The sequence below is a fragment of the Gobius niger genome (genome assembly GCF_951799975.1).
Source record: "Gobius niger genome assembly, chromosome: 12".
Classification (NCBI taxonomy): domain Eukaryota; kingdom Metazoa; phylum Chordata; class Actinopteri; order Gobiiformes; family Gobiidae; genus Gobius; species Gobius niger.
This window is the reverse complement of record NC_136863.1, coordinates 22,226,845-22,243,717: the sequence shown is the minus strand read 5'-3', so window position 1 is coordinate 22,243,717 and position 16,873 is coordinate 22,226,845. Positions and strand designations below refer to the sequence as shown.

General features: G+C 41.9%; 1 protein-coding gene across 1 annotated transcript; it reads left to right on the top strand.

Annotated features, from left to right (window-relative positions):
- Positions 1-634: 634 nt before the first annotated feature.
- LOC306971405 (neuroplastin-like) lies at positions 635-16,022 on the top strand (the record flags this gene model as incomplete). The annotated part of the gene is made up of 7 exons (XM_079567665.1): positions 635-985; positions 8,741-8,915; positions 9,922-10,016; positions 11,035-11,168; positions 11,882-12,155; positions 15,243-15,264; positions 15,962-16,022. The coding sequence occupies exons 1-7, from the start codon at positions 895-897 to the stop codon at positions 16,020-16,022; spliced, it is 852 nt and encodes a 283-aa protein (XP_079423791.1). The 5' UTR covers positions 635-894.
- Between the last annotated feature and the right edge of the window lie 851 nt (positions 16,023-16,873).

Here is a 16,873-nt window from a genome sequence, read left to right as displayed (position 1 = left end):
TTCACAAACTATTTTTTTGTATGGAAAATAAAAGGATGAGAGGCGAAACGTTCGACACTTCAACCTACAGAGAAGATGCACTCAAGAACCTTCATTGAAGATGGATAACGCCAGTAGGCCTACTGAGAGACACAGACATAAAATATTAAACTATTTTGATAACTGTAGGACGTTTTTGCAGAACTGAAAACTACAATCTTTTTTATACTGCAGTCAAAAAAGTGGCATAAAAAGAACGGAACATATAGGCTAGTACATTTCCATAGGCTGCATAAGTGGCAAAAATACAATTTTAGAATGACATTTTAAAAATGTTGGTCATAATAAGTCACAGATAATTATTAAAATAGGCCTATCTCAAGTATGGAAAAAGTTATGGCCAAATCTAAAGCATAAAAAAGGCGAAAAGTGGCCTATTTTATGATAAGATACCCCAGCGGAACACAATTTGATGAAGTAGGCTAATTGATGTTTAGCTGTATAAAAAAAAAAAGTGTAAAGCTGTGTTTCTCCATCGTGCACGCATTGTCATCTAAGTGGACAGAGAAAAAAAAATCCCATGATTAAAAAACAAAAGCAACCTATTACAATCAAGTGTGATTCAAGTTCTCGCGGGATTTAGAATTTACCGAGCCACAGAAAAAGGTGGTTGTCTCGTTGCACCGGGCTGAAGAGCGACAGGTAGGCAGCAGCGGCAGTACTGAAGGCTCCCGCTAGGCAACCGCACCAGCAGCGACACTTCCCTCCCGCCCCCCCACCCGTTCCTCCTCTCTGCGTCTCCGAGCTGGGAGCCTCCGTGCCTGTGCTCTGCCCCTTCACATCCTCTCCACCATCTCTCTCTAGGTCACCTTAGCCCGGCATTTTCCCATCATCAATCCTCCCGCTGCTCCGAAGATGGTACCTGGCAAGCGGAGAGCTGCAGTCATGTCCTTCTCGCTGGCGATACTAGGATCCCTAATGCTGCAGTATGTTTCTTCCCAGAACGGTAAGAAATACATTACAGATCTACATGGCGTGAGACGACTGTGATATCGCGTCAAAGCCGTGCCAATGCGTAATGCGGTCCTCTTCGCTGGAATGTCCGACAATACTTGACACAGGACATTTTTTTTTTAAATGATTGATTAGACGTGGAGGTATTTTCTGCGAGTGTCCAAAACGCAAACCCGTTCATATCTTTTTTTTCTTCTTCTTTTCTCTTAAGCTCATCCCCGCGCGTAAACGGAGACAAATCCCTGCACTGAGATAACGTTTTTGGTCTTTGCTTTGCTATAAAATGAAGGGTTAATAAATGATTTAGCAGCTTCAGTCTGTATTGGTTAGTGTGAAGCGGGCCACATATAGAGGCCTGTGCAATGTCCCTAAAATGTCCTTTAGATCTTTGAAGTGTGGCGCTGAATACTAAGTCAAGACCTGATGAGCGCAATCAGCAACTTCTATGGACTCGTGGCTGAATGATAGACAACTGTGCAGGGTTTTACTTTAAAACGACCATCGCCGAAAGTGGCACAGATGATGCACCCAAGATGCTGTCACGCTTGGCTGTGCTTTAAGCATGCCCCAGGAAGGAAGTGAGCAGCAATTTGGTAGCCTATACTCAGGCAGGACTGCCCCACTGATGGAAGATAGCACAGCCCTATATTGTCTCTCTGCATTATATAGCCCATACAGGACTGAGCAATTAGCTGCAGGACCTAAAGAAAAAGAAGTAGAGCTCTCTAAATAGCATTGGTCCATTTTGCTGCATGCTGCTATTTTTAGTGCTGAGAGGAGAGATGCTGCTCTGGGAACCCTGGCTTTTATGATGTCCTCTTGCTTGCTACATTGAATCGGTTAACTCTTCACTCATATAGGCACCGCAGAGTGACATTGATTCCATCTTGCAGTTCTACTTGTCCAAACGACCCCACCGCTCATAAATCTTACCCCCACTGTCACCATCAAAGAGACAGTATAGCAACCCCCTGTCCCAGCCCAGTGCTTATCAGAGCATATACTGTAACTAAGCACGGCCTTCTTCCTCTTTGCTTCCAATTTTTTTTTTCTTTTTATGTGTGTGTTTGGTGTGAAATCGAGTGAGAATTTATGCAGATTCGGCCTTCCCCGGATTTAACTATGTGTAGGAATGCATTACACATCTCGTCATATAATGGTACGCCCACCTGATACCTCTTTTTTCCAATCAGATATCTAACGCAGAAAGGCCCAGAGCTTCAAAGCAATGCATTTTCTCGACTGCCTTTACTGCTGGACTTCATGTATAGCCCCGTAACAGTATCAGTGCTTCGGGATAGCGAGTTGCAATAAAAGTCTCGATTATAAACTCGATGCACGCTTTATCGCACCAAGTCTTATTTGCATTTGAGCTTTTTTCAGTTTTGTTGAGGTCACAGTTAATCATCCTTCTAATCTCAAATTGGTTTGAATATTGATTTAGCATAGCCTTTACATATCAGATGCCATTACCAAAGCTGCTCAGCACTCTCAGGTCCATATAGACTTTTAACTGGACATCTGAATATGGAGAAGAAAGGAGATTTACTGAGCTATGAATGTATGGGATGATGTTGGGTGAGCCAATGTCCACTAAATTCCCCTAAATGTAAAATATTATCAATTTGCTCTGGTTTGTCTATTTGTAGCATTTTGCGTTGTTTATGTTCAAGCCTTTGAGCCACTTCAGCGCAGCCTGTCAATGAACCGAATAGCCAACCTCATAGAAGTCATTTAAATTTGCTAATGGATTTTTGCATTTGAGGCGATTCACTTACGCTTCATAAATGTTTGCAATTTAGCCGTAGTACACTGACTGTATGAATAATCTGATAGACTGGAACAACAAATAGCCACCACAATCCACAAGGAAAATCCTATTCTTAGTACAGCTCTAGGAATGCAAACCGAGATGGCACAGTATAAAAGCCATGTTAAATGAATAGAAACAGCATTAGGAGAAATATCACTTATATGTCAAGAAGAGAAAGCCACACAAAAATGCTCAATGTGGTTTTCTAACACGATGATAAACAGTGCTGCAGTTCTTTCTGCTGCCTATGATTTTGTTTTCGGTCAGTGACAAGTTTCGCAGCGCTAAAGCATGCCACAGTCAGATCTAAAAGTAGCCAACTTCTATTTTTATTTTGAAGACATCGCTTTGGCGGCTGCTGTTTTTAGAATTTTACCATTTGTGCGCCTTTCTAGTCTGAATTTTTTTTTCCGAAATGCCATTTTTCTTCATTCGATTACCCGGGCTCAGCGCTAGTACTTCACAAAACAAGTGTATGGAACCAAGGCGTCTTAGAAGGGCATCTGAAATGACTCTCTCAGGGTATGTTCAAACATGCTTTGAAGTTCATGGTGATTCTGTGATTCTTGGTTTTGAGTTTCATTGCAGACATGTTTCAATGGGTGACTTTTGTGACATCTCACGAGGAAGGGTGTGTGGTGTGAAAAAATATAGACAAATGAATTAAACAAAGTACAACACTTCAATGGGCAGATGGTTTGCTGCATCTACCCAAAGTTTTTTTTTTTTTTTTTTTTGTGGACTATGGTTGAGATAAGACCATTTCCATTAGATCTAAGCGTGTTTAACTTTACTGTAGTGTTTGTCAGTAGGAGCTACAGCATTAAAGCAGTGCTAAGTAACTTGTTTATCTTAATAAATCCGTTCCGTGGTCCCTCTGAGGGTTATACAAGTGTTGATGGGATGATTGGAGGGGGGGGGTCTGTGTCTCTGGCCAGAAAACCAACTTTGCTGCCTACAGGTCGGAGGCCCCAATACACACTAATGGTATTACGACGAAGAAGCTAACAGGCTAACGGGCAAAGCTAACTGGGGGCTTGCGCCACTTAAACAGTATTTACAGCCAAGTTTTAGTGAAAATTCATTATCTCCATTGTGTAATTGGATGTACAATGTGATATATTCAGAAGGTTATATTTGGAAGGGCATCTGGCATGTGCATCGTAATGCTTCGACACCACTGTGGTTTCATTGCACAGCGATGTTGAGGAAGTTCAGTCACTTTGGCTGCCTATGCACTGGAGTTTGGCCCTGTTACTCTGAAGCGCAGTATTTTGCCACTGAAAGAGGTCAAACATGACACAGTGTTGTTTGGATGATCTAATGTGACCATGCACTAAACTGGTCTTGCTCCAGGGGGCTTTGAGTTCAGAGATTGCGCACATGAGACACAGCCCCAGCACCTGCCTAACACGAGCCGCATGTGTCACCGCGGCACTACAGGCCTTGTGCCTCAGCAACTCTGACACATCCAGCCCATCTGAGCCGCCGCAATCTGTCTGTCAGCGCTGTCAGAACTAGGACTGCACAGTTTTGGGAAGAAAAAAAAGAGAATTTATATTTTAAAAGTATGCATTACCTGCTGTTTGCTTTGTATCAGTCCAATGTATGTTCATTAACCACGCACTGTCCTGACCAAATAAACAAGTAAATAGATAAATAAAATATCATATTCGTATTTGCTGTCTTTTCTATATGCAATTTGCGATTAATCTTGCACTGCCATTTCAGAGAATGAACTTGTTTTGGATTTGTAGCATATTGGATGATGTATGAGCGGCAATGAGGAATACGCAGAAGGCAGATTTAGCAGGGCTGAAGATGGTGAGGTTTTTGGAAGTGACAAATGTTTGAAAATAGGAGTTGGGATGGAGATATTTTGTAGCTGAATGTCAGACTGAGATTTCTACAGAGAAGAAATAGAGAAGTTGGGTTGTTTTATCCAGCTTCCTGGTGATGTATGGATATAGTCCAGGCACAGTTAGATGGTGTGATAAGCGGGTGAAGAGGTTAGAAGAAGGCAGAGGATTCATTGTGAATATCTATCTATGGAGACAAACAACTCAACAGATTCAGGAGTCGGGACAGGGATATAAATGAGAATAAGTACGTCCAAGGGGCGGCTCTTGTTAGATTGAGTTTGGTCAGATTGATTTGCTCTGCCCAGCCACCGCTGATGACTCATAGACTGACATATAGGGAAAGGGTTATGACTGCACTATACTTGGCCAAATTATTGTTTTAATCCGATATCCATGTTGCCAGAAGCCAAAAGATATCGCATCAAGGTCTTCAACCTCACTGAGATTGTTTTTCTAAAATAGTTCTATTTTAGACAGTTACCTAATATTGCATGTTTCTCATGTTGTACAGCCCAAAATGAAGCTTTACAAAGATTATATACATTTTAAAACATGTGCTATTTTAGTCATAATCTTCCTAATTTAATCTTAATTTAGTGTTAAATCATGCTTTTGACACAGACCGAGTTGGAAACCAAAGCCTTTAATGCACCATAATGGGTCAAAATGGTTGAGTCAAATTTCACATTGATGTCGTTATAGCATTAATCAACACAGTTATGAAATATCACCTTTTTCATTTGTTGGAGGCCAAACATGCAGTAGAATGAGCATCTGCCACACTCGAGATTCTCCTCACGATCTGGTGGTTTGTGACGTCACCTTCCCTCCAAATGCGGTCATCTGTCTTGCGATGGTCTTACAGTGGGCTGGCTCTCTGCACTTCCTGGTCCGTTGCTGTAGAGTGCTTCTATGGAAACGGTGGGGGTCTATCAACATGCGCCCACACGATCCCGAGAGACCTGCTGCCTCTATAAATCTCTGCTCCGTCTCATGTGTGCTATAGTATACAGACCATTCGCACAAGTTACAGTTACTATGGCTTTCCCGCGATGTGAGCCGCTGCAGCCGGTCGTCGTTGCTGCTGCATTCATCTATAACACAGACAGACGATCAAATCAGATTTAGAAATTCGCTGGGCCTCTCATGCAGCATCTGTGATCGATTTCGAAGCAATTGTACAAGAAGTGGGCTTATATTGCTGCGCTATTACCCCGACAAAAGACCTGAAATGATGAATGACAAGGTCGCTTTGAGGACTTTTCATGTGGAGCGCACTCAAATTCATAAGATGTCATTAATTGCACAAAACCAAGTGAGAGCAGCGTCTAGTGGGGCGTCCCAGATGAATTGAATTAAATCTTCCCAGGAATAGCCGTAATAAGAAAGGCCTGAGCAGAAAGCAGGCTGCCTCTTTTGCTCCGACTGTGGGCTCTGTTGCATCATTTACGACAATCATCAATGGGAGGCATTTCTTGTGCTTTGGTTATGAGTGACTGAAATGTGGTTAGTTTGGTCCAGGGTGGATTGATGATTGTTTGATGACAGAGTGATTTTGCCATGTCACAAGCATTGGACTATACTTTCCAATTGACTCTGTGCAAGTTCAAATCATAACAACGCCGCCCAAGAAAAGACTTCCTGTTTCGATCCAGCACACCAAAATAAAAGCTCGGCTCATTTATTAGTTCAGCAGGTACTTGCAACATTACAAGAATATCATTAAATACACACATTTGAAGTGTGTTGTCTGTTTATAGTTAAGCAGAAAGAAAGTTGGACTAATGAATTGCTGAACTAATGAATAAGATGTGTGTTTTTATTTTGGTGTGCTGGATCGAAACAGGAGGTCACTTCTTGGGCGGCGTTGTTATGATTTGAAGTTATGCACAGATTCAATTGGACCCATGTCTGAGTTTGGAAGGGCATCTGATGTAAGATCTCTAGGTTAAAATTCCCAGTTATCCAGGCTTGGCGTAGGATCTATTGTGAATGCATTACATAGCATGTAAAGGGCTTGATTCGTGTAGCTTATATAAGTATAACATTTCTTATGTAATGCTTATGGTGTGAAGTCAACTTGGATTTGTTCATTATATAATAGAACACTTAATAATGATGGGAGACAATGCCAGATTTGTTTGAAAAGCCATTACAAAATAAGTCTAAAGCTGCTGTGAGGTCACACACTTGCAACAATGGAGTGAGTTTATAGCACCAAAAAGCATTACACCTCGACATGCCAAAACTCAGCTGATCTCTGAATCTAAGCAGAATAGGACACCGTGTGGGAAATGCCCAATATTATCTAAGGGGAATGTAAACTATTATTAAAACAGCTTATTTTATTTTTCATACTTTGTATTTATTGTGTTTGTGCATGAAGTTTTATGTGTACCTTCTTCTTTGTCTTTTATCATTGCTGTTTTGTTTTTTCAGTTCACTTTTTTCACCTTGCATGCTTCTCAATCTTCTCTGTTTTCCCCCCTCTTTTTGTTTTGCATGCTCCTTTTGCTCCTCAAGCCGGTTTTATCAAGTCCCCTCTGTCCGAGACCAAGTTCACGGGCGACGCCTTTGAGCTGTACTGCGACGTCATCGGGAACCCCACTCCCGAAATCCAGTGGTGGTATTCGGAGACCAACCGCCTGGACTCCTTCAGGCAGCTGTGGGACGGGGCCCGTAAGAGGCGCGTCTCTATCGGGACAGCCTACGGGGTCAACGCGGTCAGCGTCCTGGGCGTGTCCCGCCTGACGCTGGATGATGCCGGGATATATGAATGTAGGGCCAGCAACGACCCGCAACGGAACAACCTGTACCAAAACCCGGCCACCACCTGGGTCCGAGCGCAGGCCACTGTCACAGTGCTGCAGAGTGAGTGGGTTGTGTAGTGTAGCTACTCCTGATACACACCCCGCCTTTGTGACCCAAGTACTACTACCCACACTATCAGTAGTTTCCTCTGTAGCTGCACAGTAGTATTGCCACATTATTCATTCATTCTTAGTTTGGTGCACAGTAATAACATGGCAATGGGATGGAGACAGCATGGTGACATAACAAGCCCCATTTCTGCATTATTTCCCCCCAAAAGACAAGATAAAAGAAAGTTTTATTTTGCAGTTGGATAAATAACCTTTGTATCCTGTTTCCAATTGCCATAGTTACCTTGTTATTACAATTATTTTTGCTGATTCCATGCTATTGATGTGCTGTAAAGTAAAAAAAAAAGCTACTGGAATGTCTACATGTGTCTCAAAATCCCCTACTTACTTACTAGGTTCACATCAACCTTTCAATAAAAAATAGTAACATAGAAAAATTATTGTAATGCTTTATGTTGTAAAAAACAAGGCCAAGAAAACGCACAAACAAAAAACACATTGTCACTGTAATGCTAGGGGCCAATTGATTGACCACAGTATGACTTTGACTTAATGAATGCAACGGAATGAAGGAGCACAGAAAAGATGATTGAAAATGTAGCTGACATCCCCAAAATAGCATTATCCTGTGTCCTCTTTGCGTACCCTGTAGTAATCTTCTTTTGAAAACATTTTCATCCTGATCCTATTGTCTTCCAAATCCCTCGTCTCGAAGCGTGTAGCCTCTTCACCTCTCCCTTGTGCCGGTCTTTACTCATTTCTGGTCTTAAATGTGAGTTTCTTCTGCTGGGAAGTAAAAATAGACCATGTTACGTAAACCTTGTTGTTTAATATACAGTCGAGTAGTTATTTTTAAACATTAAAACATCGAGTAGGCCACATCATTCTTGAGAAGCAGAATTAGACTATGAAATGTGGTGGGTTGACAACATTTGGATTTTGTGATACGCTTTTTACAGTTCTCGTAAAACGGCTGCAAAAATGGGGCAAACAGCTGCTGACTTATGATTGATGCCATTCAAAACAGAGCAGAACTATGTCAGCAAGTCGGTAGAACTCACCACTACCTCTATAATGTACAAGTTGGTTGCAGAATGCCGTGCGGTGTTGACGCCGATGTGCCTCCCCCCTCCTCATTACTCCCTTGAACATCTCCGCTGTCACGCCTGATTGTATGTTTGTCCTCGCAGAGCCATCTATCGCCGCCTCCGAGCACGTAATCCTGCCCATGGACATTCACAGCCCGCCGTTCTCCCTGCAGTGCAACTTGACCAGCGGCTACAGTTCGCACGTCGATAGCTACTGGATGAAGAACGGGGAGGAGATCCCCGAGTCACGCAGCCAAAACAAAAACACCGAGCACAGGTAGAGGAAGCGCAGATATTCAAGCCCCGCCACTAATAATCTCTTCCACTGCATTTAGTTCATTTGGATATTAGGTGGGCATAAGGTGTGTAATTCATTGCCCTTCTTTTGACTTCCCTTTCTGTTGCTGGGTAAATCCATGGAAAGCACCCGGTCGACCACAGAGAGCACCTCATGACCTAACTCCAGATCTTGAACCAGGGTCCCAGTAGGATTACACCGTTGCTGAACTCTCTGGGAGGTTTCGGTCAAGCTGTTGTGGCTCAAATTACAAGTTAACACTGGTTCAAATCGAAAGATGTCACAATACGTTGCAAGTTTGTTGCTCATGGGATTGATAGAATTGGGTATGGGCCATAACCTACATAATAGACAGATGGTCATAATTTTACGCCTGAGCAGTTTCAAGCTACAGTCGGCATATATGCAAGAATACCCATGTTCTTTTCCTTATATACAGTGGGCTTGGGAAGTATTCACCCTCTTCTATTTATTCTATTGTTATATTGATAAAGAAGTCTTGTACTAAAAATGTTATTATTATTTTGCTCTTAAATAAAGCTACACTCAGGCATGTATTTTGTACAGAGGGTGGAGCATTTTGTATTAATGGAAATGAGTGGAATTTTCCACTGACTAGGGCTGTGCAATTAATCACAATCAAATGTAATGGTCGCAGGTACAACAAACACATCCTGAAATGCATGGGATTCTTCTTGTATTAGTTTAGGAGTTCATATTTGACTATTCTCTTACGTGTTTATGCTTCTGATGTTATTTAAAATTCTTCTGTGAACTAAATATTTATTATAAAACATTTTGAAATGGTGGGCATAATTTGAGTTTGTGTTCTTTCTTTTCCTTTTTTAATAATATTTTTTCATGTTATTGTTATTGATGCCACCCTTTTTTCTTTTAGCAATAAAAAACTCATATGATTTCTTAGTAAAAATCTAACTAATTGATCTGAAAACGTTCTAAATCCGCTGTAACTTGATGCTTTCAGACTGGCCAAGCCGAGATCGGACGACGCCGGAGTGTACATGTGCGTCTTCACGTTTGAAACCTCTCCTCCTGCCAACGCCACCATCGAAATCAAATGTAGGTGTTGATTAATTCGCTTCCAGCTTGTTTGTCAATTCAAAATGCAGCGTCAGAGGTGCCACTGGTATTTATGGCCTTTGTGCCTTCGAGCAGCAGCACTCCGTCACGTGCAGTCAAGCCACGACCATGACTGACTCTGATATTTGGGGTGGCTCTTCAGCTTCTTTTTTTTGTTTTATACGCACATAATGAACACAAGAAGCAGCATTAACAGCAGAGCAGGCAGCACGAGTGAAACGTTCTAACACTGAAATTACTTGGCATATCATTAGTCTGCTTTATTTGATTATTACACAAAGATTTATGAAAGTGCATGCACTTCAATGGTCCACTCAAAAGGTGCGCCCATCAGCAATTAGTTCTCAGATGAAATCCTTATGAGTCTTTTCAATGGCTCTTTGAAATGAACCGATCCCACAGATTGGCTCCCACTCAAGATCCATAAATCTCATTACTAGCCGGCGCCCTTGACACCTCCGTCTAACCGAGGCCCAGCTCAGTGGCAGCAGATGGTGCCTTGTTTGTTTGATGGCCAGGGATTATGTCTCAACTGTAAAATCTGGTCGCCGCCTTTTCTGCTCTCTCTCACACACACACATAGCTTTGCACGCAGATTAGATGTTGGTCACTGGTAAGCGTGTCAAAGGGGGACAGCTCAGTTCATGTTGACACAAAGAATTAAAGAATAAGTGTCTTTAAAAGGAGATTCGTTTATTTATTTTACTTGTACATTGCTTATTAAGATGAATATGCTGTTCATGTTTAGTAAGGCTTTTTTGGACGTCTCAGCACTGGTTTTGCTTGAATTCATGTGTTGAAATCAAGAATTGATAATTCAGTAATTCCGAGGATTTTAGATCTTGAAGAGAAAATTATTCAAACTCAACTCCAGGTATGTTTTGCGTTATATAAAAAAAAACCATTATGACCTGGTTTAAAACCTCAAAACGTCAGTTAAGCATTGCATAATGGCGAGAACCGTTTTACCAAAACATTATCGTTTATGTTTTTCTAGCTGCTCCTGAGATCACGGGCCACAAACGCAGTGAGAATAGAAACGAGGGCCAACGTGCTGTGCTCCACTGTAAGTCTGTGGGATATCCTCATCCGGTCTGGTCCTGGCGCAAGCTCGACAACGGCATCTTCAGGGTACGTCCTGTAACGCGCTCAGATACTTCTCCTGGGCAATGTTATTGGATTGTATTGTGTTGTGAATGCATTTTATGATGCAGTATTTGGCCATTTTAAGGCAGAACTAAGTAACTCATGCCCCTATAGGCCATAAGCGCCACTGCAGGTGTCATAGCATGTTTTTTTTTCTTTTTTACTCATTAATTGTCCGTGAGAATAAATACTACGCTGACACAAAAGACAAAGGGAGGGAGGGATATTGTATATTGTGCCACAACTTAATGACACAATGGAGATATTTTTTTGCGCTCAAACTTGACTGTAAACACTGCTAAAGTGGCGCTAGCCCACAGTTAGCTTTTCCCGTCAGCCTGTTAGCTTCTTCTTCGTTATTCTATTTGTGTGTATTGCGCCTCCGACCTGGAGGCAGGGAAATTGCAAGGGTGGTTTTCTGGACAGAGACAGCAGGGGGAGATGAAAGACCCACAATCATTCAATTATAACGCTTGTATTACCCTCAGAGGGACGACGAAAGTAAACAAGTTACTTAGTTCTTCTTTAACGCCTATATAATATTTGTTTTGATTTCAAATGCATTGAAATGTGTTATCCTTATAACTTTATTTGTGATTGAACAAACAACTTTTGCTACCATTTGAGTAGTATCGACGGTTAAATACACAACTGAGTCAGCTGCAGTTTTGTGACATTTATCTCTTTCTCTACAACAGGAGCTTGACAACACGACCGGACGTTTCTTCATCAACAGCCGGGACAACTACACGGAGCTGCTCATCGACAACTTGGACATAAATATTGACCCCGGCGAGTACCAGTGCAACGCCACCAACACCATCGGCACCCACGAGCAGAAGTCCATCCTGAGGGTCCGCAGCCACCTCGCCCCCCTGTGGCCGCTGCTGGGAGTGCTCCTCGAGATCATCATTCTGGTCGTCATCATTGTGGTCTATGAGAAGCGCAAGAAGCCCGAGGATTTACAAGATGGTAGGACGCCAGATTGAACGTTTGAAAACGTAGTTTGTTCTCTTGAGGTGAATAATGGGAGGTTAGTTGGTTTGGCCCATTCAGCAGCAGTACGCGGCCAAATAATGAGGTCAACTGATTACCTGAATATACTGAAAGACCAGGTTATTTCCTCCCGTTGGCGACCCCCCCACGGCATTCCACAGTAGCTTGTATGTTATTGAGTTCATGCAATAAACACCATAGAACAGTTCCTGACCTGACCTCTCTTATCTTAAGGGGTGTGATGTTGCATTGTTGTATAGGGCACGAATAGGGCAACACTTTTCCTTGTCCCCGTCTGGTGCCGTCTTTCCCTTTGACATCGGCTCAGAGCGTCACCCGACACTGCGCCGTTCCTCCATTCAATAATTCAGTCCGGAGGGCTTTGGCCAATCGGCAGACACTGTTGCAGCAGGTCACACCTTGTCAGGACGGTTTCTCCTTGTTAAAATTCATGAGGAATATGATACTGCAGTGTTGTGGAAGAAGGCAACGCTCCATTATTTATGTCTTTCTTGGGACTTCGAGGTGTCCCTGAGCTCCCATAAGCTTAACCACTCATCATTAGTTAACATGTTCTGCATACTAGACAAGAGATGTCACACGCACTGCAGTATTATGATTGTTGTGAGAGAAACGTTGCAATTCTACAGTCGTCATGATTATTGGCAATTTGAACTTAAAAAACAAGTCGCTGTTTTTTTTTTGCCTCACAACAAGACTGTCCTGTGTTCGATCGCTTGACCATGGGACATTTCTGTGTGGACTTACAGTAGGGTGCGGGTGCTCCCTGCGTCGGGGTAGGTGTCCGTCGGGCGAGCCACTTTCCTGCCCACAACAGGTCATAACTAAGTAAACCTAGCTGGAGCTGGAAATGAGTGCCTGTGCTGCACCGCGGTCTTCTTCTGACAGGTTGTCCCAGCGCCATTGAAGGATGGGTCAGTGCAGATGACAGATTTCTTGATGGGACAGAAGAGTCTGTGACCTGTTTATAAAGTCAAACATTACGCAATATATGGTGTACTAAATTCTCAGTTATCCAGACCTTGTGATACATACATTTTTTGACAGACACTGATCACCATCACGAGCTAGGTTCTATTGTCTTGTTCTACCTTCACAATCTGAATTTCATAATATTATTGCATGACATTTATCTAGCTTTACTGTTTTACATGAATTCAGAAAAATCCTGTATTTTCTGTCGTGTTGGGAAAAAGACAACCGTGATAGGAACATCCGCTCTGTAAACGTCACAGTGGGGGGTATTTAAAAATGTGAATAATCATTAAATATACATCCATGGTCTTTTAGCTGACATTTTAGCCTCAAACGGAATTGCAATGTTGGTGCATGCTGCGTTGGCAGCGCAAATGAACCACAGCGCCTCAGAGCTGCTGTGCGTCCATGTACATTATCATATATCGGCATTCTGGCTGATTACATGTTATGATTACACCACGGTAGAATAAACAGCACCGTGACGAGCAATCCACGCAAATCTTCCGGACGGCACGCAATTGTGGAAAAGCTTTTTGATCCTTGCACGAAATATTAATATTAGTAGCCTTGGATCCTGAATATTTTAAAGTTGAGTTGTAATGCCTGTCAATGTCCCCCCTTTTCTCCAATTGCATAACCTAAACCGTGTTGCTGGTAAGTGTGAGACTGCGCATGCCTTTTGAATTTCAATAAGAGTTCTTTGCCTCCAGTTCACATCACGGCAACTTCTGTCCGCCTCTGCTCTGAAAACAGCAGTGCACACTTTCAAATTCTTGCTTTTCTTTTTTGCTTTGAGGTTTCATTTCAACGTGAATATTTTTGCATTGAAACTGAAGCATGATTGATACAGCATGCAAATCATTGTAAGGACTTAATAGTACGGTGTGTGTTGATCTCCATTTTTCTCTGCTGTGGAGTGGTATCGACAAAGCCATTTTTGAGTGATGTCTTAAACAAAGCCCATTTTTCATTGTGAGAACTGCGTGTTTGTGCATGATTGAAACATTTTATATGTTTTATGTTCTGGTAGACAGAGGTGGGAGTAGCGTCTGATTTTGGTGCACTTGTAAATGTGCCGCAAAAAGTTGTGACGAAGAATGAAAGAAGATTGAATGATTGGATGGCAGATGCTACATTTACCTCTCTGTTCACTTGGCAACCGCTAAATAGAGACGTAGTACTTCATTGAACGTTACCAAAGCAACGTGTTTACATTTCGACTCGACTAAAGAGCAGGGGTGTCGAAGTCGTTTGGGTCATGGGCCGAAATTCAGCCCCCACGGCGGGTCGTGGGCCACATATATTGTAAAGGACTGTGGCCTCATAAATAACGGCTTACACTTATTGCGCTTTATCAGCCTGTGTCACATGTTTCTCAAAGTGCTACATAAAATCATTATTCATTCACTCCTCATTCGATGGCAGTAAGTTACTATTGTCGCCATAGTCTGCCTGGGGCAGACTAACCATTTACCACGTGGCTGTAATATGCTATTTATATCCAGATCTCTTATTGTGTCAGTGCCCTCTGTAATTCTTTGCTTTTTTTTTATTTATTTAAGATGCCCCCTAGTGGCTGGAATGAGGAAACTGGTTATTTCTTTAAAAATCCATAACTCCACACAGGAATGGGCTAGACACTTACTTTTTTTTTGACATGCTAAGGAATTCACGCTTCTCAAAGGGCCACATTAAATCATCTCACGGGCCGCATGTGACCCGCAGGCCTTGACCTTGACACATGTGTGATATTGCCTTATTTGCCTTATAACCACATGTTTGACTCCATACTGTTGTTGTGTCTGTGGGTATGACACTTTACCCCAATATGCTGTATATGCAGTGTGGCGTGACTCGTGGTAGAGACACAATGACCTATTATCTCACTTAGGGGAGCTTGTCAAGCATATAATGAGCACAATATAAACCTAAAACATCATTAATATTATAAGAACCTTTTGACTTGCCTTTATTCATTATAGTCATATCATGTTCAGTGTTGCATATGGCACATCTTCAATGCTTTTAAAACCTGTTTTCTCCATATTTCCCTTAATGCTTCAGATGATGACGCAGCTGGACCACTGTAAGTATAATCAGGATCTTTTCTTATATTTTATTGTTAGTTTGCCAAACTCTGTGTGATGATATGTAGATTGTAACATCTTACCTCCCCTCTCTCTCGACTGTGGAGCTCAATGAACGTTGTACCCAAAATTAGGGCCATAAATATCTCCCAGCATTATGTGACCTAGTTAAAATCCTGATCAAAGTATTACTTAACTAATGTTAATTTCCATACAATGTAGGAACATGTGTGCTTCATTTTGCTGTGCAATAGACTTTGTACATAGATTTTCTCTATATTGATTGATTTGTGTGTCTTAGGTGCATATGGGGTACATAAAAATGAATGCATCTCAGCATCTTTAGATATTTAGACGTTATTCACAAGGGTCAGCACTAGTTTTCTGTTTGGACTTTTTTACTTCTTTTAAGATTCCCGGTATCTCTAATACCCCTGAAAAAAGATCCCCAGTCGCTCAGATCTTTGTACTATTTTTAACCATTATGAAATTCTTACTTCAGCTACAGATATGTAGAATTTGTGGCACAGTGGACAGAGCATTTACAAGTAGAGTCCTATTTGTTGTATGCCTTGTTTATGGGTCTCTCCAAGTGTCAACATAACAGGGAATTGTAGCAAGCAGTGCAGTGATTTATAATATTCAAACAGCCTTTCATTTGAAACTGATTTATTTGCTTTGTTTCTCATTAAAAAGGAAAACCAACTCCACCAACAACCACAAAGACAAGAACCTGCGTCAGAGGAATACAAACTAGGCAGCCTCTCTGCTGAGTAAGTGTTCAATTATTCACCATTAAAGAACTGCCAGCTTAATGTTAAATACTGAATGGATTACCGGCCCGTGGTCGAATGTGACTTCGAGGCCAGCCATGCAAATCGCAGAAGAGCAGCCTGCAATGAACTGACAGATTACTGTAACCCAAGGCTTCTCAAAAGCTGGTACTCAGGCTCGTAGTCGTGGTAAAAAAAAAAAAAAGATTCCTGCTTTAGATCTGGTCAGACCTGGTTTTCTCATAATTTATTGTAGACTTAGTTTGGAACTGATTTTTTATGGCATGCCTTGCTTCATATGGAGTTCTTTGCTTCGTATCGAGACTGGACGCTCTGTACATATAACAAGTCACTGAGTGGAGAGATCGCTAAACTGTAACCATAATGTTTGCATAATTCAGGACAATCCTTGCTCAAAAGTTCTGCATCAGGACCTTGTCTGATCGACATCTAAACCAATATGACGATAATAGGGACTTTACACACAGGCTTTTGCTTAGTTATAGGCTTTATTGTGTGTTTTGTTCTTGTCTATTTTGTTGTACCAAAACAAAGAGAAAAAATATCTACTGTGGTGGTACACTTGATTAACTAACTACCTTCTCCCTTCTGTTTTGCAGGTTTCATTGCATACTGTATGTATTGACCACATGAAGGTAACCCGGAGGCGAGAGCATAGCGGTTGTGAAGAGGATATATCTGCCATTAAGGAGTTTCAAAGAGGCATGCCTTATGAGTTTACCATGTGAAGGGTTATGAGGTCAAAGCATTACGAAAGTGTTAACCATCATAATCACTGTTGCTGCATGCTGTTGTCGACATTCCAAGCATAATA